Genomic DNA, 19,834 nt, shown 5'->3' with positions numbered 1-19,834 from the left:
CACACATTTGTTCAAACCCATAGCATGGTCTCCATCGAGAGAGAACCCTAAAGTAAACTGTGGACGTTGGGTGATGGTGTGTCAATGTAGGTTCACCAGTTATAACAAGTGTGCTGTCTGGTCTTGCTGGTCCAGAGAACCCAGGGATCAAGCACCCATCCATATGCTTCAGGGAGGGAGACTCCGGCCTCGGGGTGAGCATGTGAACCAGGTACAGCCCAGGAATATCAAGGGAGTCTGCCAGGAAAAAGCATGGAGGAGGAACGCCCTGCTTGTGCTCGCCTCTGCCCACTTACTACCGTACAACACAGTGTGTGAGGACAGATGCTCAGAGCAGTTGTGGCCAGCCTGCAACCCCAAGGGGAGACCAGGAGAATCTCAGAGACACTCGCCCCGAGCCCTGGGCCACTGAGCCTCTCCCCACCTCCAGTCTCCCGACAGCCAGGAAAAGCCAACCCCTCTAATCACAACCAGTTCCTTTCTGCCTAAGATATTTGAATCAATAAGTATGGTTAGAGGCTGGAGCAACAGAAACGGGTATTATATGATGCTTGTTCACACGATGCTCTGGCATGTAGGTCCAAGTGCTTTCCCTCGAAACACCCAGGACCCCACTGAGGAAATCCAATCGCAGCCCCAGGGGAATCCTTCACCCTCCATCTCCCCCAACCACGCCCATCCCAAAGGAGACTGTCTGATGCCTGTGAGATGTCCTACCGAGGGGTGGGAGAGAGAACATATGCCACTTTCTTTGTGATGCCCCCAATAAAGAGGTTCCTAACAAATTCAAACTAAATAAAGGGCTTAGTTTGGTTTGCCTGATGTGATTAGGTGAAGGAGAGAAGAGGAATAGGGGTTATTCCCTCCCATGAGCCAAGAGCAAGAATAAGATCTGCGTGTGGTGGGACACCTAGAGCTCAAGGACACAGTCTCGAACTTAAGTGACAGCAAGAAACCTCAGAGGGACCTGGGGACTTCAGGTCACCAGCACTAGTGGGTGACACACCACATCAAAACTGAGTCAGGACCTTAGGAAAGGAGGCAACAAGAAAGCCCTTCCAGGTATATGGGGGGCTCACTGGAAAGCAGCCTCCACCCCTGACCTTGGTTGAATTTCGGGTCCTTCAAGTCAGGGACCCTCTCTCCTATTTCCTCTGGTCAGTTTGGGACCTAAAGTATCTACCATTCCAAGATGCCGTGAGGCGGGAGAGGATGTGTGTAAGGCTCCTGGCCCTGTCCTGGCACTCTGGTGGGTGCAGAGTAAATGGTAGCTGTCAGTGCCAATGCGTTCGGCATGGAGCTCTCCCACCTAGAGGTGGGAGGTGAGGAAACAGTCTGACCAGAGTTACTACACCTGGGGTCACAGTCAGAAGTCCTCTGTGGTCGAAGCCAGAGTTAGAATCTACAGGTAGGGTTGGGGTGGGCCTCCTGGTCAAATCTGGAGAGGTCCAGAGAGAGAGCCTCAAACAAGACCAGATTGAAAATAGACACAGCCACCAGCCAGCATCTTCCTGCATCTGAAGGCTGCTGGCAACGAGGCTCATTCACTTATAGCAGCCTGCCTGAAGGGAAGAAATGGCCGCGATCATGGTAGAAAATCCTTAATTCATCTAACGTTAACTAGACTACAATTTCCTAACAACTGGACTGCGTGTGATTGATTGATCTTTGTGTCTGGCCCAGAATGGTGGGTTAGTAAGTGTGTGTGTGGTGGATGCATGGGTGGATGGATAAGGGCCAGTGTGTATCTGGCCTCTGATAATACCGGAATGAAAGCCCTTTCCCTGCCTTCAAGGAGCTCCGTGGGTGCAAGAAAAGGAATAAGAAAGAGCAATGGCATGGAATGAGTCGGGCTCAGCATGCTGTGTGAGCTCAGCTGAGGGGCACCCCATCCAACGAGGAAAAGACATATGTATTCAGGGGTCCTTCCTAGAGGAGTCTGGATCCTGATGCACCAGCACGTCTTTGATGGGCCAAAGTCATCAACCCTCGCTATGCCAATGCAGCAGGGCAGTCTACAGTCTGAATTCCCCACTGAGTGGAAGCCACAGCATTTTCTGAGAAATGGAGCAGACACCCCGTCTCTGCCGTCTGTTTGTGTTCCATGTCTCACATAGTCCCTCATGAAAAGTCCTGCAGTGGTGTCCTGTGGCCCTCCACACCCAGCCTCTGTCCCAGGTACCCAAACCCTCAGGGGACCCTGTGCAAACACTCTTTGGAGGTTCACTCCGCCAGTTTACCAAAAACCCCACACCTACACTTCTGAGCTCGTCTGAGTCAGCGCACTTGACTACAAGGTGATTTAGCATGATGGACGCTGGCCACAGGGATCCCAGCAGGAAGCCTGAAAAGAATGTCAGATTGCACTGAGGTGAGGAGTGAGCCGGAAGCGAGAAAAGGCCAGAGAGCAAACACAACAGCCAACTTCATGAAACGTGTCTGTTAAGAAAAAAGAATGGAGGCAGGAAAGCAGGGCCCAATGAGATAGAAGGTGGTGTATGTGGTTTTTAACAAGGGAAAGACTTGAGCAGTCACATGCTGAGGAAAAAGATTCAACAGAGCGGGAGAAGTGAACCCAGACACTGAGGAGAGCAAGGCTCGGAGGTGTGCTGATGACCGTGGCGGAGCGAGCAGGAGGAGGCAGCTCCGAGGGTCCTGAAGAGACCCTGGCCTCAGGGAGGGATTGGCCACAGGAGTCCAAGCTAAAGGGAGAAAAAGAAGAGGGATGACCCAGACTCTCCCAAGAGCTTATTCAGGAGGGAGATGAAGCTAAGGGTTGAGAAGTCCCAAGCCCTGACCAACAAGTGCCCTGAGCCTGCTGGCCCCACACTTTTGTTTTGTTGGCAGAGATCTCACTTCTTAGCCCCCTCTCTGTGATTCGGAACCAGCGTCTCCCATTTTTCCAGTTAATTTCAGTGATAATTAGAGCGGCTTGCAGGAGTCACTTTTCTTCCCTTGAGAAATCACACTAGGCTTGGGAGTCCACAGACAGGGCAGTCCGTGGAGCAGTCAGGTCGACCCGCCACACCTCTCTGAAGATACTCTAGTTTTCAGTGTGAAACTGTTACTGGATGGAGAGATTCCACACCACGAGTCCAGGTGGATTTAAGAGTGTATTTCTTAAAGCTGGGGACAGTGAGAATTTAGGAGAAAGAAAATAAAAGTTCACACCTGAGCTAAGGCCTGGCCCTGCTCCAGAGAGACCCCCAGCTGACATCCTTTGTCTTGAGGGCTTTTCTCTCTCTTTTGCAGGTGGGAAGGTTTCAGCAGCATATTCATCAGCTTTCTAGGCATGGTTTTTAATCTGTTAATGTACCAAAATGAGTGTGTAGAGGGACTAGGGTCATTTTCTGGTCAGCTTTGCCTTATCTTGGATTTGTTTTAGTCTGATTGTTTTTGTTGTTGTTGTTTATTCTAATGACACTAATGGGGTCTCTGTTATCTCTCTCAGGGATCAGCTGTGACTTAAGCTATTTACTCTCTGGTTAGGGAGGAGAGGTGTAAATTATTTGCTCTTAGCAAATTTAGGGAAAGTAAGGAGATAAAATCTATGATTTACTAGCTCAGCTGTAAATTGCTTAACTTGTTTGTCTCTAACCATATGTCTCAGTTTCCCTTTTCCCACTTGTAAAAAAAAAAAATTCTAACATCTAACTATTCTGCCTCAAAACTTCCTGTGGAAAGGATGACTCACTTTGAAAGGAGATGGCTATTCTTTGGTTTGCTTATGTAACTTACCAAACAGAGAGGGGGTCAGAACTGACCTGGGCCAGCAGCCTTTGGCCCGCCTACCGGGGAGCATGGGCAGGCACCCCAGGGCAGAGCATTATCCTGCCCAATGTGGACAGCAGCTACCAGCACAGCTGCTGCCACAAAGGAATACAAGCTGTTTCTTCAGACCTGACTTCTCAGAGAACTACAAGACCAGACTCTTTTATGAAATCTCCAGATTTTTTAAATGTTGTAAAATCATTCCATCGAAACACTCACCACAACAAAACACCCTGTGCAGGCTAAGAAAACAGCCCTGGGAGCAACCTCAAGACCAGTCACAATTTTAGTTTCACTTCCTGTAAGGAGATTTCAACCCGTCCTATTTCTTGAATGATTCTGTTTGCTCACTCGTTTTTAAAACCACCTGTCTCGCAGGGCAAACAAAGATTTTACGGGAGGAAGGCACTGCCAGGTCACTGGGGGCTCAGACGCCTCCCTGGGGCTGGTCTGTGCTGTGGGAGTGTTCTGACCCTGCTTCCTGCCAAAGAGCAGGCACCACGAAAGCTCTGAGACAATGACGCCCGGAGCCCAGCCACTGATGAAACGCAAGTATGCATTCCTTGGATTCACTGGCCGGTGAATCACCTCAGGGTGTAATGACTGTGGGGCTGTCCCTTTAAAAATCAAGCAGGCTAGGCCAATTGGGCAAACTCCTCCTCCAGGGAGGTTCCTTTAAATGCGGGCCAGCTAGCTGACGGGGCCTCCGTTCTTACTCCTCTTACTCCGAGCGGTACCTGCCCAGGAGGCTCCCCGCCAGGATGCAGCCCACCTGCACGGCCGAGGAGTTCGTGGACAGCCACATCAAGCCTGGGAGGATGGTGCTGTTCATGAAGCCCACCTGCCCCTTCTGCAGGCGGGCCGAGGAGCTCCTCTGCCAGTACCCCTTCAAAAGAGATTCGTTGGTAATTGTGGATATCACCGTCACCAGGAACACAGAGAAGATTCAGGATTATTTCCAACAGCTCACAGGAGCCAGAACGGTGAGTCTGGGGTGTTGTTCTAAAAGGTCGGGTGTGTGTGTGTGGCGGGGAGAATACCCAATTCTTTTCTTGTTAGGGCCCTGGAAGGGTATGCCTGTGCTTTTCTCCAGGACACCGCTAGGGCTCCTCAGTCGCTTGAGGCTCCGGGAGGGGCACGGGTGGGGGGTGGGGGGGAGGAGAAGACACTGCTCCCTTGAATGGGCAGCAGGACTGCAGCCAAGGGCCCAGTGTGCTGGGCGTTGGGTCCCTGGGTCCAGCAGCTGTGAGGAGGGAGCCGGAGTCTTTGTTTCAAACATGCTGCTAAGAGTTTCTAGTTGCAGGGCTGGGGTGGGCGGTGGGGTGAAGGGGCCAAGTGTGATCTGTAAATTTCTGTCGTCCACATGAAGATCTTGTGCGCTCTGCTGTTTTCACGTGGCCAAGTGGGATTTGCTGCCCTTCGGTCTTTTCTCTAGGTTCTCTTTAACATTAACCTAACGTGCTCATTCTCCCTCATCTAACTCCACCCACTGAAAAAAATCTAATTCATAAAAATGGCTTATTATTTGCCCCTTGTTCTACATTATGGGGTGTTTTTAGGCCTCTCAGAGGAGGAAGTTCAGAGACCAGAGTTCCGGCCGGGCTCTCGCTGTGTGATCCTGGGCAGGTCACCACTTCTGTGGTCAAGGACTTCCTCACTGCAAGGCTAGAGCAGCCATTTCCTTTGCTATGAGTGGACTGAGGGACCCTCTAAGACAGCGGTTCTCAACCTGTGGGTTGCGACCCCTTTGGCAGTCGAACAACCCTTTCACAGGGGTGGCCTAAGACCATCCTGCATATCGGATACTTACATTACGATTCTAACAGTAGCAACATGACAGTTATGAAGTAGCAACGAAAATAATTTTATGGTTGGGTCACAACATGAGGAACTGTATTTAAAGGGCCAAAAGGTTGAGAACCACTGCAAGAATTGCTGTCCTCTATCTGAAAAGGCTTCTTGTGGGGTGCCCACCCAACCAGGCTGCCTGTCTCAGTCCTGGTGCTGGCTGGGGTGAATGGTGTCCCACCAGCTCACCCAATTCCCTTTCCAGATACACATTCTAGGGCTCAGGGTTGCAGAAGCACATATCCTAGTTCCATGTGAGTTTGCTTACCGGGTTTTCTCTGGGCTCTCAGTGAAAATACGGAGGCTTTCTCCCTGCCTCTCCAGTGAGAAACCAGCACTCTGGTGCAGAGGGAGGCGACCTGGGTTCCCCCTTGCTTCCAGGGCCCCAGCTGTGGGCTGAAGACTCCCGTCTCTGGGAGGTCCTGGGGCAGAGAGACTTGCTGCTTGGCTGTCCCCCCCTCCCCCAGCTGTGAGAGGAAAGAGGCAAATACTGCCAAGGCCCTCTCTGTGCTGGGTGCTCTTGGCCAGTGGTTCCCAAATGTTGCTACACATTAGAATCACCTGAGGAGCTTTAATAAAAAATAAAATCCCCATGTCCACATCGTATCCCAAACCAATGAAATCACCGTGTCAGGGCTCAGTAGTTTTAAAGGTCCCTAGGTCAAAGGGTATAAACTTTTAGTTGTGAGTAAGTTCTAGGAATCTAATGTTCAGCAGGGTGACAAGTTAATAATACTGTATGTATGCTTGAAATTTGCAAAGAGAAGAGATCTTGTTCTCACCGCACACACAAAAATGATAGCCGTGTGAGGTGATGGGTGTGTTAATTGTGGTAATCATTGTAGTGTCGACATAGGCAAACCATGATATTTCATACCTTAGTATATTACAATTTGTCAATTGCACTTTATGAAAGCTGGGGGAAAGTTTTATTTTCTATCCAAACAAAAGATCCCCAGGTAATTCCAATTTGCAAGAAGTTTTGGGAGCTACGGCTTTCAGCTGGGCAGCATCTGTTCTTTACAGGAGAGACAAACCTCTTCATGCATGCATCAACACTTTTTTCATTTCTCTGTAATGCAATGATTTTTCTCCTAGTGGTCTTTTACATTTGTCTTTCAATTAAAACAGTTTTTCACTGCTTCCTCCAAGGGGAAGAGCACATCCCTTAGAGCTGGGTGCTTTCTGATCCCCCACAGCGATGGGTCTGTGCTGGGAGAGATTGAAATCTTGGGAGCACTTGCTATCTGACCCTGTACTGGCACCAGGTGCTGTGCATTCAGGAAGAGCCCAGCAGGACTTGATTGAGTCCAGAAGTGTATGCCTTCAACCAGGCCTGCACCTGGAGAAACCCGTTTTGGTTTTGCTACAGCCCCCCTCTCCTGGATCAGTGCCTTCATTTAGTCCAGTGGTTCTCAACCTTGGCTGCACACTAGAATCACCTGGGAATCTCTTTAAAATCCTGATTTCTGGGCCTCATCCTCCGGAAATTCTGTTTCTTTGTTATGGGGTGAGGCCCAGAAATCAGGATTTTAAAGAGATTCCCAGGTGATTCTAATGTGCAGCCAAGGTTGAGAACCACTGATTTAGTCCTTCTCTGAAACTCTTCTTCACATAGATTCAAGTTTCTGACCTCTATCATTTCCCTTCTCTCTGAAGAACTTCTTTAAACATGTCTTGCAAGGCAGGTCTACTGTCAAAAAAATTCCCTCAATTTTCATTTGTGTGAGAGAGTTTTTATTTCTCCTTCACTTTTGAAGGATAATTTTGCTGGACACAACAAATATTTTAAAGAACCCATTACATACGAGGCACTTTTCTGGCCATTGGAAACACCTCCATGCGCAGAAGAAACAAAAACTTCACCCGTGTGGAACTTACACTCTAGTAAATACAATAAATAAAATAGTATGTTGGAAGGTGATAGGTGGTAAGTGGTAAGTAGGCTGGGAGCAGTAAGGTAAAGTTTTAAATGGAGCCGTCGGGCCCTCACTGTTTTGACTAGATCTCTGAAGAAGGTGAGGGGGAAAGGCTCACAGAAATTTAGGAGTAAGAGTGATTCAGGCAGGGAGAATAGCAAATGCAAAGGCCCTGCCTAGGCCAGAGGTGTGCCTGATAGGGAGGCCTGTGTGGCTGGAGCACTGGGAGCTGGCGAGGCAGTAGGAGGAGCCGAGGTCTGAGAGGTAGTAATGACCCAGGCTAGTGGTGTGAGATGAGCAGAGGGGTGCTGGGATCTGCCTTAGTTTTGGAAGAGCCACGCTGGTGGCTGTGAGGAAGAGACTGGAGGAGGGCCAGCCTGGAAGTTGAAATGCAGACATCTGGAGGCTACAGCTTTAATTCAGATGAGACATGACAGTGGTTTGTACCAAGGACAGCCTAGGTGAGTGACTTTGGCTGCATCCGAGTAACCTTACGACACAGATAATACCTCCTAGCTGAGGCTGGGGGCTGGAGACACTTACTCCTCATACCAAGCTTGCTTATGGTAGGAGTTGTCTTTCTCCTTCTTGACAGTAACAGACTCAAGTTCCCCAGAAACGGGAATGGGGCCAGGATGGGCAGGCACTGAGGGGGCCTCTTCCTTCCTCAGCTGAGTCAAGTTTCCTGTTTTGCCACCACAGACACACACACATACACACAGGTGCAGCTTGTAATTCAGCTTTTTTGGAGGTGCTGGTACTGGTGCTTTAAGGTGGTTTTGGGGCTGCGGACACTAGAGGATGGGTGTAAGAGCAAGGGGGCCTTTTGTCTCTCAGGCCCACCAGCTCCCTTGCCAGAGGGTGGACGCAGAGCTCCACCCTGGAGACAGCTGATCGGCTTTCAGGCCTGTCTTGGACATCTGGAGGCTGCTGGAGGCCTGGGTGTTTTGAAGTCTCAGTTACCCTGGGAGGAAGGAACAGATGCTCAGTGTCAACCAGTCGTTGCAAACACGATCCCTGCAGCAGCAGCAGCAGCATCACCTGGGAACTTATCAAAAAACAAATTTCTGGGTCCCAACTCAGATCTCCTGTATCAGAAATTGGGGCGGGGGGGGGGGGGTGTGTGTGTGTGTGTAGAGATCTGTGTTTCCACAGGCCTGTTGGCAGGTGGGTTGCACGTTCCACTGTCTGAAAAGAGGACTCCTGGTTTCTCAGGACTCCTACTGACTTACCTCACACCCTTCTGGCCCACACCCCACTCAAAGGTGGAGCGGTGGCAAGCTGCAGGAGTGGTGACAACTGCTCACTTCTTTTTGCAAAGACAGAAAAACTCTAGAATGCCTACATCTCTTCCTTATACAATATAAAATAACCGAATATAAAAATCAGGCGATTTGTATTTCATTAGGCCCTGCCTGCCATGAGAGTTCTGCAATATATTAGAACTACATTAGGACTCTGCTCTATTTACTGTTACAACTGACCACAGCCGAGTTTTCCTGGGGAGACAGAAGCCAAAAGGCCCCAACAATTTGTGAGGGAAGCTTTATTTTCTCTGAAATAATGGCAGGACCTAGGGGAGCACTTAGGCTTCTGACCTCAACTCTCTGCGGCTATTCTTCTCTCAGCTTCAGAAAAGCAATGCTGCCCGGATGACACTGTCCACCTGCAAAGCCCCACCCAGGCTGTGCTGCAGGCGGAGCAGGCAGCACCCTCGGAGGCTTAAGAAGACAGCACCGGGCTTTCTCTCGGGAATGCAGCCCTGAGTGCTCTTGCCCACTCTTGGGGCACAGGAAATATCTGGACTTCTTAAAAAACATTTGGCCTTAATTTTTAAAGCCCACTTCCACCCAGACTCCCCGCCCCCTTTATGATTTCCTGAAAAAATTTTTTTTACTGTAATTTTATTGATTTCAGAGAGGAAGGGAGAGGGGGAGAGAGCTGGAAACATCAATGATGAGAGATAATCATTGATTGGCTGCCTCCTGCACGCCCAGGTATCGAACTGTGACCTCCTGGTTCATAGGTCGACACTCAACTATTGAACCACATTGGCTGGGCCAGATCCCTTCTTAATAAACATCATGTAAGGACTTACCTGAAGTAACTCAGCCCCTTTTCTCATCTCTCTCACTTTTTAGAAAGTTTACTTGAATTACTATGGCTTCCGAGGAAAGCCGAAAGCTTTGAAAATATTCTTACCGCCTCTTGTCTGTCGCCTCTCCTGGCGTGTTCCTGGGGCTCAGGAAGAGGGCCACCACGCAGGTGGCCGATACAGTGCTCGCTGCTTCACGGCCAGGCAGCCTTTCTGTAGCAGTGCCCTTGGCCTGGAAGCTGTCCAGGCCACAGTGAGAGGACTTCTTCCCCCTTCAGGGTCCCCAAAGCCCTCTGGAATTCTGGAGCGTGCCTGCTCCTAGCAGCAGGGAGGGAGCCTGCATGTGACTGGAGATGAACGAACTCATCAGGTGTAATGGCTGCATCAGTGTGGCTTGCCTTGGGTGACTCACCGTTGCAGGTGTGAAACTAAAGCAGAGGAACGGCCTTGGCTCCCAGGACAGCAGCACTTACACATCCTAGGATGGGCCAGGAATTGAAGGAGACTTGACACCACCATGCCTTCCCCGGCTGAGGACAGAGCTCACAAAGGAGAGAGCTGACTAATAAATGGCGGATCTAAAAATGAGGCGCAAAGACCTAATGCAAATACTTTGCCAGCTGTATTTAGAAACAAACTCCTTCCTGCTTGCCATGCTCACAGTAAGGGCTCAGAAGTGGTCCCAGCTGCACAGACACCAGAATTCAGTCAGGGTGGTGATCTGGCTGTAGCCAATCAAAATTCCCTCCCAGAAATGTGTTTCTGTCGAGTAAAAATTTCATTTCATTTTTTAAAAAATATATTTTTATTGCTTTGAGAGAGGGAGGGAAAGGGAGAGATAGAAACATCAATGAGGGAGAATCATTGATCTGCTGCCTCCTGCATGCCCCACACTGGGGATCGAGCCCGAAACCAGGACATATGCCCTGATCTGGAATCAAACCATGACCTCCTGGTTCATAGGTCAACACTCAACCACTGAGCCACGCCAGCTGGGTTGTAGAGTGAAAAGTTTAAATCACTGACAAATTAGACAATCTCATGCACAGCATATTCAATCTGAAAGATATCGTGGCTTAAAAACATTCTTTAATGGATAATTTTATCCTTAGAATAAAATTTTGTCCTGTAAGAATACACTTGAGGAGATTGTAAAGTGATTTGAAAAGCTGGGACTGTGGGAAATATTTAGAGGGAGGGTAACATGTCATTCTCGCTAAGCTAATAATTAAGTTCCTTAAATGTCCTGGCTTGTTTGCTTTTTTAGGTACCTCGAATCTTTATCGGTAAAGAGTGTATAGGTGGATGCAGTGAACTACAAGAGATGGACAGAAGTGGGGAACTGATGGTGCGGCTAATAGAAATGGGAGCTCTAACGCCGTAATTACAGGTGAGTCACTGGTAGGATGCTGGACCGGGAATACTAAGAGATGGTGGAATTCTACTGCCATGTTTTATCATAATCTGGGAAGGCTAGGGAAAGGATGGTTTGGAGTGATCTGAGGAACTGTAATGTCATTTATTAACTTCCCTTTTTACAAAGGGATTGTGCCAGTGGGAGACATCCTTCCACTCAACCTTCATTCCACAAATATTTTTGAGCATTTACTATGTGTGAGACACTGTACAACGCAGTGGGAATATAGTGATGAGCAAAAAGATAACATGAACCTTATATTCTAGAGAGGTGGACAGATTAAAAATAAGTAAATACTTCCTGAAACAAATGAATAGACTACTGCAGGGGTGGGCAAACTTTTTGACTCGAGGGCCACAATGGGTTCTTAAACTGGACCGGAGGGCCGGAACAAAAGCATGGATGGAGTGTTTGTGTGAACTAATATAAATTCAAAGTAAACATCATTACATAAAAGGGTATGGTCTTTTTTTTTTTTTAGTTTTATTCATTTCAAACGGGCTGGATCCGGCCCGCGGGCCGTAGTTTGCCCACGGCTGGACTACTGTGATAGAACATGGCAGGGGTGGGGGAGCTAATTTAGCTAATAAGGTGAGGGAAGGTCTTTCTGAGAAGGGCTGGTTGGGTTGAGCTCTTGTGACCGTCATGTAAAGATGAAGCAGGAGAGCTTTTCGACAGAGGAAACAGCAAGAGCCAAGGTCCTGAGGTGATCAGTATAGAAAATTCAAGAACGAGAAAGCAAGGAAGAGCAGACTGAGTACAGTGCAGTGAGAAGGGAGAGTAGTAACAAATGTGGGCAGGGGCCAGAGCTCACAGGCCGTGGTAAGCAGTTCAGATGATAATAACTGCAATGTGAAATGAAGGTAATGTTTGCTTCACCTGTGTTCACACTGCAACTCAATTTCAATTAAAGGGCTTCCCAAACACCAAAATGAAGTTTTCTAAAATGGTAGCCTAAAGCAGCGGTCGCCAACCGGTGGTCCGCAGACTACTGGTGGTTCGTGAGGTCTGAAAGGTTGGCCACCACTGGCCTAAAGGATATTCTTGGCTGAACAGAAAACCATAGGGCAGCGAACCCTTTAGAAAGGAACCAGGATACTTCTGCGGTCTGATGAGCCCCCTTCCTCCCCAGCTCTTCTTAGTGCTAGCTAGCCTCCAACTAGTCCAGTTCACAGACTCAGACACAGACCTTGGGGTTGTTTTTTAGTCAAAGGAGACATTTATGGTTCTTAAACCAAAATGTTCTTTGAGGGGTATTTATTGCCCAATAATTAATAACTTAGCCTTGAGCAATGAGGCTACTTTGTGGTGGTTACTCAGAATAGCAACTACAACAAAAAGAGTTCTGAAAAAATACAAATGAATCCTTTGAAATAAAAATCACTATTATAAACTTTCTAGACAATTCTTTGACATCATCACAGCAGGTGAATACTATGTCTGTTAGCTTTTCAGCCAAACCCCATATACTAAAGCTCTCAAAACTCAATTAATTGGGGTGCCAAATGTTTTCTATTCTAGAACACTTTTCTTTTTTTTTCTTTTCTTTCTTTTTTTTTTTTTAGCAGTGTAGGCTTAAGAATGGAAGAAAACAAATGACTTTCCTGGGAATATGGGAAATACCATTTCCCCAACTATTAGGGTCCCCATATTCACAAGGCCTCTTTATTTGCATTGCTCTTCAGCGAGATACGCTCTCAGTATTTTGCTGACAGATGCTTTCAAGGCCACCTGTAATGGATTGTGTTTGAATAACAGGAGTACGTGTTCTGGTGATGAAAGAGAACTAAGGGGAGATCACCTTTCCAAGGAAATGTAATTATTTGTATTTTTTTTTCCTGGCAGAGCAGACCCAGGCTGATGTCTCCCTTGAGAGCTGGATGGCATTGTGAATGGTGGCAGCACTTCTGGTGGATGGATCTGGGGCAACCTTTACCCAGCAACTGATTACTTAATCTTCTGAAATATCTAAACCAAAAAATGGGAGAGTTCTCAGCAAAAACAGGCTTTTCTTCTTTCAACTCTATTGAAAGTGGACCCACTTGCCACAAACCACAGGTCTGAGATGGTGGATGGACATCTCGGGTTTCTTCCGGATTGGCCTGTGGGTTTCAATAGACCGTGACAAGTTATAGCTCAGGATTCCCTCATTGACCCAAAAAAGTTCTTTCTCTTTTGCACGTGGTTCTTACTATCGTTCGTGTGCCAGGACTCCTACCGCTAAGCCAGTGTTTCCCAACCAGTTTATCCCAGGCTCCCTAGGATGAACTGATAGTTAATTTTATGCTACTGCCCAAAAATTAGTTTGTGGAGTTTGAGTTTATAGTTTGTATTTTGAAATCGATAGGTATTTCGAATGTGCTTTTCCAAACTCCATGTGTCTCCCCCATCCTATATTGAGAATCACTGCTCTGAACTTGTGTTCTTAAACTTGACAACTCACAGACATCATAGGAAATGCCCAACAATTCTGGGAAGGGTCTGAGGGCCGATGTGAGAAGTGCCACATGAAACGTTAAGCACAGTGCGTCTTTCCTTGGTCTATAGAGCTCAGAGGTACACGTGCAGATGCTGTGATCATGTGGCAACACTGTTTGGTGAGATGATGGCCCAGGTACTCCTGCACAAGTGTGTATGAATTTGTTTAGATGATGAACAAAAGTTAAATTTAAAACATTACCGTAAAAATTTTGCAACCCCCCTCTCCCAAGACTGTCTATGAAAGTAGCTCTAATTGAGAAACACTGTCTTAAATGATTTTATCACCTTTTATCCCACACTCTATGAAAACTTAAGAATCCCTTATGAAATTTGTTCTAGAATTACAAAATTAACTTAACATCTCTTTTGCAGTCTCTAGGGTGAAAGGTTAATATATTTTGGTAATAAAAAAGCAGTCACAGATGACTGACTTTTTTTGTCCAATTCTACATTCTCAAGTCCTTAAGGAATGATATTAATGTGAACACCTCAATTTGAAGCTTTACTCATGTTTGTCCCCTGCCATTATAAATAAAGGTACATGCTATTCACTGAGAACAAATGGTTGATGTGATTTTTAAAATTCATATTGAAATGACAAATAATTTGAATATGTCAACGTTAGCCTATTGAATAATGTTTAGGGTTCAATCATTTTTTTTCCATTTCACGTTTCATGCTTCAATTTCTCACCAAATGTCCTTGTACTTTTGGCTTCCTCTCCCTTCCCTTATGGACCCTGGCCACTCCCTTCGACAAGCCTGTGGTGGGAGGTGCATACGGTTACTCACTGTGCAACTATGAATGCCACCCCCTGGAGGTTGTGCAGTGTGCAGCCTGCACAGCCCCTGATCCACTGCAGACCACTCACCTGCACTTGCTTTCACACCTCTGCGTCCTTGCTCATTGTGTTTCTTCTCTTCTGCTCTACTTTCAAATTCCTCCTTCAAGACCTCATTTACAGATGATCCCCCCTGTACATACCCTCTCTTCTCACTGCTTTTTTTTTTTTTTTTACTAAAAGCAGCTATTATTCCCTCTTCTATAATCCTAAAGCACTACGCATTTGGGTACTTGACAACTCTCCTCAGGTTGTACTGTAGTTGATCATCTGTACTGGTCTCCTGCCAGACTCAGAAATACTGTACTCGAAGACAAGAGCCTGGACTCTAATGTTGTTGCATGCCCAGTTCCTAGCACAGAAGTTCTGTGTTATCAAAGCAATAGCTGCATGTGGTTTAACGTGTCAAATGATACCAAAGTCTTTCCTCTCTATCCCTCCCAAATCCTAGTCCTTGCTACACATTTATCAGTTTCATGGGTATTTAATCCTATTATAAAATATCGTAAAATGGATTAAACATATTAGAGTGTAAGCAGGCAGAGTCCTATTTAAATGAACAGCTCGGTATCTACCTTCTGAGTTAAGAAATAGAGCAACCATACAACAGTGTTTCTAAAGTACTGACAAAGTGCCTGAGAGGCCACGTGCCCCTTCCCAACGAATCCTTGCCTTCCTCCACAGAGCAGTCTAGGTCGTGTCTGCTGTACTCATTCCGGTGCTTCTCTTTATAGTTTTACTCCTTACAACACCCCTAAGAAATACATTTTAGTTTTGAAAAGCACAGAGAAAGATAAGTATCACATGATCTCACTCATGTGTAATTGAGTGAACAAAGTAAACTGATGAACAAAAATAGGTCCAGAGACATAGAAGCATGGAACAGACTGTCTAACCTCAGAGGGAAGGCGGGGGAGGGTGGGTGGGAAGAGATCAACCAATGAACTTGTTTGCATGTATGCATAACCGATGAACACAGACAGTAGCATGGTAAAGGCCTGGGGTGGGGGTGGGGGCAGCTAGAAGAGGTCCATAGGGGAAAAGAGGGGACATATGTAATACTTTCAACAAAGATTTTTTTAAAAAAAGAAAAGCAATAGCAAACACCACCGTAACTGTGTAAGAAAAGGGCAATATCCTAGCAATCAGATGAATGACCCTGAGAGGAGAGAAGTTGAGCAGAGGCTCAGCTTCCCTGGAATTGATCAGAGGGGTGGTCCTGAGTGAGTCCCTAGGAACACCGGGCACCCGGTTGGGGAGGCTATTGTGTGAGCAGGGAATATATGGTCAATGGAAGTGGGCTGCTCTGCACTCTTTGCTTCCATGGCCACCTCCAGCTTTCAGGATCAGGTCAGAACAGGTGCCTCTTCTGGGGTGGGGGATACTCCCACGCCCCCTCAGCTGGCTAGTGTGCACTATGAATAGAACTGTCATTAGCACAAGGCAAGCAAAGTACAGATAAGGATCTGCTTCAGGCTCATTTGGGCATTCTGTCCTCGTCCAGCTAACACTCAGGCAGATATACACCTGAAGAAATTAGGGGCAAATGAGCAGATTGTGTCTTTCTCTTTTTTAGTCTTTTTCATTTCAGAGGACCATATATCCACCATAGGTTTAAGAGAGAGTGAATGGGAAGTAAACTTTTTGAAACCTTGCTTGTCTGAAAACATTTGATGCTGGTTTGACGGCTCCTAGTGGGAAATTATTTTCCTCCAGAAGTTTGAAGACACTGCTCATTGTCTTTTGCTTTCAGCATTGCTGTTAAGAAGTCCGAAGCCATTCTGAATCTTTTTTTTTTAAAATTAAATCTTTATTGTTCAGATTATTACATTTGTTCCTCTTTTTCCCCCCCATAACTCCCTTCCTTCCAGTTCCCACCCCACCCTCCGCCCTCACTCCTCACCCACTGTCCTCATCCATAGGTGCACGATTTTTGTCCACACCCTTTTTCCTCCCCAAGAATAGTCAGTCCATTCCCTTTCTATGTCCCTGATTCTATTATAATCAACAGTTCATTCTGTTCATCAGATTATTCACTTGATTCTTAGATTCACTTGTTGATAGATGCATATTTGTTGTTCATAATTTGTATCTTTACCTTTTTCTTCTTCTTCCTCTTCTTAAAGGATACCTTTCAGCATTTCATATAATACTGGTTTGGTGGTGATGAACTCCTTTAGCTTTTCCTTATCTGTGAAACTCTTTATCTGACCTTCAATTCTGAATGACAGCTTTGCTGGATAAAGTAATCTTGGTTGTAGGTTCTTGGCATTCATCACTTTGAATATTTCTTGCCACTCCCTTCTGGCCTGCAAAGTTTCTGTTGAGAAATCAGCTGACAGTCGTATGGGTATTCCCTTGTAGGTAACTGAGTTTCTTTCTCTTGCTGCTTTTAAGATTCTCTTTGTCTTTTGCTCTTGGCATTTTAATGATGATGTGTCTTGGTGTGGTCCTCTTTGGATTCCTTTTGTTTGGGGTTCTCTGCGCTTCCTGGAGTTGTAAATCTATTTCTTTCACCAGGAAGGGGAAGTTTTCTGTCATTATTTCTTCAAATAGGTTTTCAATATCTTGCTCACTCTCATCTTCTGGCACTCCTATAATTCTGATGTTGGTACGCTTGAAGCTGTCCCAGAGGCTCCTTACACTATCTTCATATTTTTGGATTCTTTTTTCATTTTGCTTTTCCGGTTGGGTGTTTTTGCTTCTTCGCATTTCAAATCTTTGACTTGATTCTTGCGCTCCTCTGGTCTGCTGTTGGGAGTCTGTATAATATTCTTTATTTTAGTCCGTGTATGCTTAATTTTTAGTTGGTTCTTTATCACAACATCGAGGGTCTCATTAGATTTCTTGTAGATCTCAATAAGTTTATTGGCGGCTTCTAGACAGTTCTTGTTCTGAACTCAATATCCTCCATTGACAATTTTGTCCTGTTTCTTTGTCTCCGCATTTTTTATGCTTTCTTGGTGCACCCCCTAGTGGTCTTTGTGCGCAGTCTTGTTGTAGTTAAGCCTTGATTGTTGTAGTTAATACTAGGGGGATTTGACCTCCAGGCCAACTGGCTGTGAGAATCAGCTGTGTCTGCAGTGGGAAAACTTCTGTCCTCTGGGGAGGTGCTAATCTAGCCTTTGCCTGAGACTATCCGGCAAATGGCTCTGCGCAGGGCTTGGGCGGGGCGGGTCGCAGGGGATCAACAGGGCGGGCGGAGGGAGCAGTTAGGGCTGCTCTCAGTCCCGTCCCCAGAGGCTCTGCCTCTCAGAGTCCCAGCAACCGCTGCAAACCTCGGAGCAAAAGCTGCCCTCGAGTTCCGACTGATGCCAGACAGTCCCGCTTCTCCCGTTTGAGTCTGGGTCCCTAGAGACTCGCCCAGAACTGGAGCTCAGAATCTGAGACTCCCACCCGATTGAAAATGACAACCTCGGAGACCAAGATGGCGGCGTAGGTAAACACCGGAGACCGCTGCCGCAAACAACCATTTCAAAAATACAACTAAAAGACTGAACGGACATCACCCAGAACCACAGGAAGGCTGGCTGAAGAGAGACTCTACAACTAGAAGGAAAGAGAACAGCAAATCGAGGCTCAGAGGCGGCGCAGTGTGGAAAATACAAAGGTACCGAGGTGCACGCGCAAAGCGGGCTGGTGGCTGAGGGCGCGGTTGTCGTTTTCTGCCGGGAGTGAGTCTCAGACTCTGGGCTCCAGATCCGGGCGAGTCTCTAGGGACCCAGACTCAAACGGGAGAAGCGGGATTATCCGGCATCAGTTGGGACCTGAGGGCAGCTTTCTCTCCGAGGTTTGCAGTGGCTGCCGGGGTTCTGAGAAGCAGAGCCTCTGGGAACGGGACTGAGCGTGGCCATAACTGCTCCCTCCGCCCGCCCTGTTGATCCCGCCCCGCCCAAAACCTGCGCACAGCCATTTGCCGATTGCCTCAGGCAAAGGCTGGATTAGCACCTCCCCAGAAGGCAGACGTTTTCCACACAGCTGATTTCCACAGCCAGCCGGCCTGGTGGTCAAACCCCTCTAGTGTTAACTACAACAATTAAGGCTTGGCTAGAACAAGACTGCGCACAGAGACCACAAGGGGGTGCACCAAGAAAGCATAAAAGATGCGGAGACAAAAAAACATGACAGAAATGGAGGATATGGAGCTAAGAATCGCAATTTTGAGGGCTTGCCATAAATTTGTGCAGAGCCTCACGAAAACTAATGAGACCCTCGATGCTACGATAAAGAAATTAGAAAGTAAGCATACACGGACTGAAATAAAGAATATTATACCCAATAGCAGACCAGAGGAGTACAATAATCAAACCAAAGATTCGACAAAAAACACCCAATTGGAAAAGCAAAATGAAAAAAGAATCCGAAAGTGTGAAGATAGTGTAAGGAGCCTCTGGGACAGCTTTAAGCGGTCTAATATCAGAGTCATTGGAGTGCCAGAAGATGAGAGACAGCAAGATATTGAAAACCTATTTCAAGAAATAATGGCAGAAAACTTCCCCCACCTGGTGAAAGAAATGGACTTACAGGTCCAAGAAGCGCAGAGAACCCCAAACAAAAGGAATCCAAAGAGGACCACACCAAGACACATCATCATTAAAATGCCAAGAGCAAAAGACAAAGAGAAAATCTTAAAAGCAGCAAGAGAAAGAGGCTCAATTACCTACAAGGGAATACCCATACGACTGTCAGCTGATTTCTCAACAGAAACTTTGCAGGCCAGAAGGGAATGGCAAGAAATATTCAAAGTGCTGAATACCAAGAACCTACAACCAAGATTACTTTATCCAGCAAAGCTATCATTCAGAATTGAAGGTCAGATAAAGAGCTTCACAGATAAGGAAAAGCTAAAGGAGTTCATCACCGCCAAACCAGTATTATATGAAATGCTGAAAGGTATCCTTTAAGAAGAGGAAGAAGAAGAAAAAGGTAAAGATACAAATTATGAACAACAAACATGCATCTATCAACAAATGAATCTAAGAATCAAGTGAATAAATAACCTGATGTACAGAATGAACTGGTGATTATAATAGAATCAGGGACATAGAAAGGGAATAGACTGACTATTCTTGGGGGAAAAAGGGGTGTGGGAGATGCGGGAAGTGACTGGACAAAAATCATGCACCTATGGATGAACCCAGTGGGTGGGGAGTGAGGGTGGAGGGTGGGGTGGGAGCTGGAAGGAGGGGAGTTATGGGAGGAAAAAAGAGGAACAAATGTAATAATCTGAACAATAAAGATTTAATTTAAAAAAAAAAAAAAAAAGAAAATGACAACCTCGCCCTCAGCCGCCAGCCCGCTCTGAGCGCACCTCCGCACCTTTGTATTTTCCGCACTGCGCCTCCTCTGAGCCTCGATATGCTGTTCTCTTTCCTTCTAGTTGAAGAATTTCCCCTCAGCCAGCCTTCCTGTGGTTCTGGGTGATGTCCGTTCCATCTTTTAGTTGTATTTTTGAAGTGGTT

The 19,834-nt window shown here is 46.7% G+C and overlaps 1 protein-coding gene across 2 annotated transcripts; it reads left to right on the top strand.

Annotated features, from left to right (window-relative positions):
* The first annotated feature begins 4,158 nt into the window (after positions 1–4,158).
* On the top strand, positions 4,159–14,093 carry GLRX (glutaredoxin). Of its 2 annotated transcripts, none has more exons than XM_070412361.1 (3): positions 4,159–4,754; positions 10,901–11,023; positions 12,901–14,093. In XM_070412361.1, exons 1-2 carry the CDS (start codon positions 4,533–4,535, stop codon positions 11,015–11,017), a joined length of 339 nt encoding a protein of 112 aa, XP_070268462.1. In that variant the 5' UTR covers positions 4,159–4,532; the 3' UTR covers positions 11,018–11,023; positions 12,901–14,093. The 2 variants fall into 2 exon arrangements, with proteins under 2 accessions (XP_070268462.1, XP_070268461.1); XM_070412360.1 differs by having other exon boundaries at positions 4,164–4,754; positions 12,896–14,093.
* The last annotated feature ends 5,741 nt before the right edge of the window (positions 14,094–19,834 follow it).

This window comes from Myotis yumanensis, unplaced genomic scaffold (genome assembly GCF_028538775.1).
Source record: "Myotis yumanensis isolate MYYU_CA2020_CCGP unplaced genomic scaffold, mMyoYum1.0.hap1 SCAF_4, whole genome shotgun sequence".
Taxonomy (NCBI): domain Eukaryota; kingdom Metazoa; phylum Chordata; class Mammalia; order Chiroptera; family Vespertilionidae; genus Myotis; species Myotis yumanensis.
The sequence above is the reverse complement of the archived record's forward strand: the minus strand, read 5'-3'. Positions and strand labels throughout refer to the sequence as shown.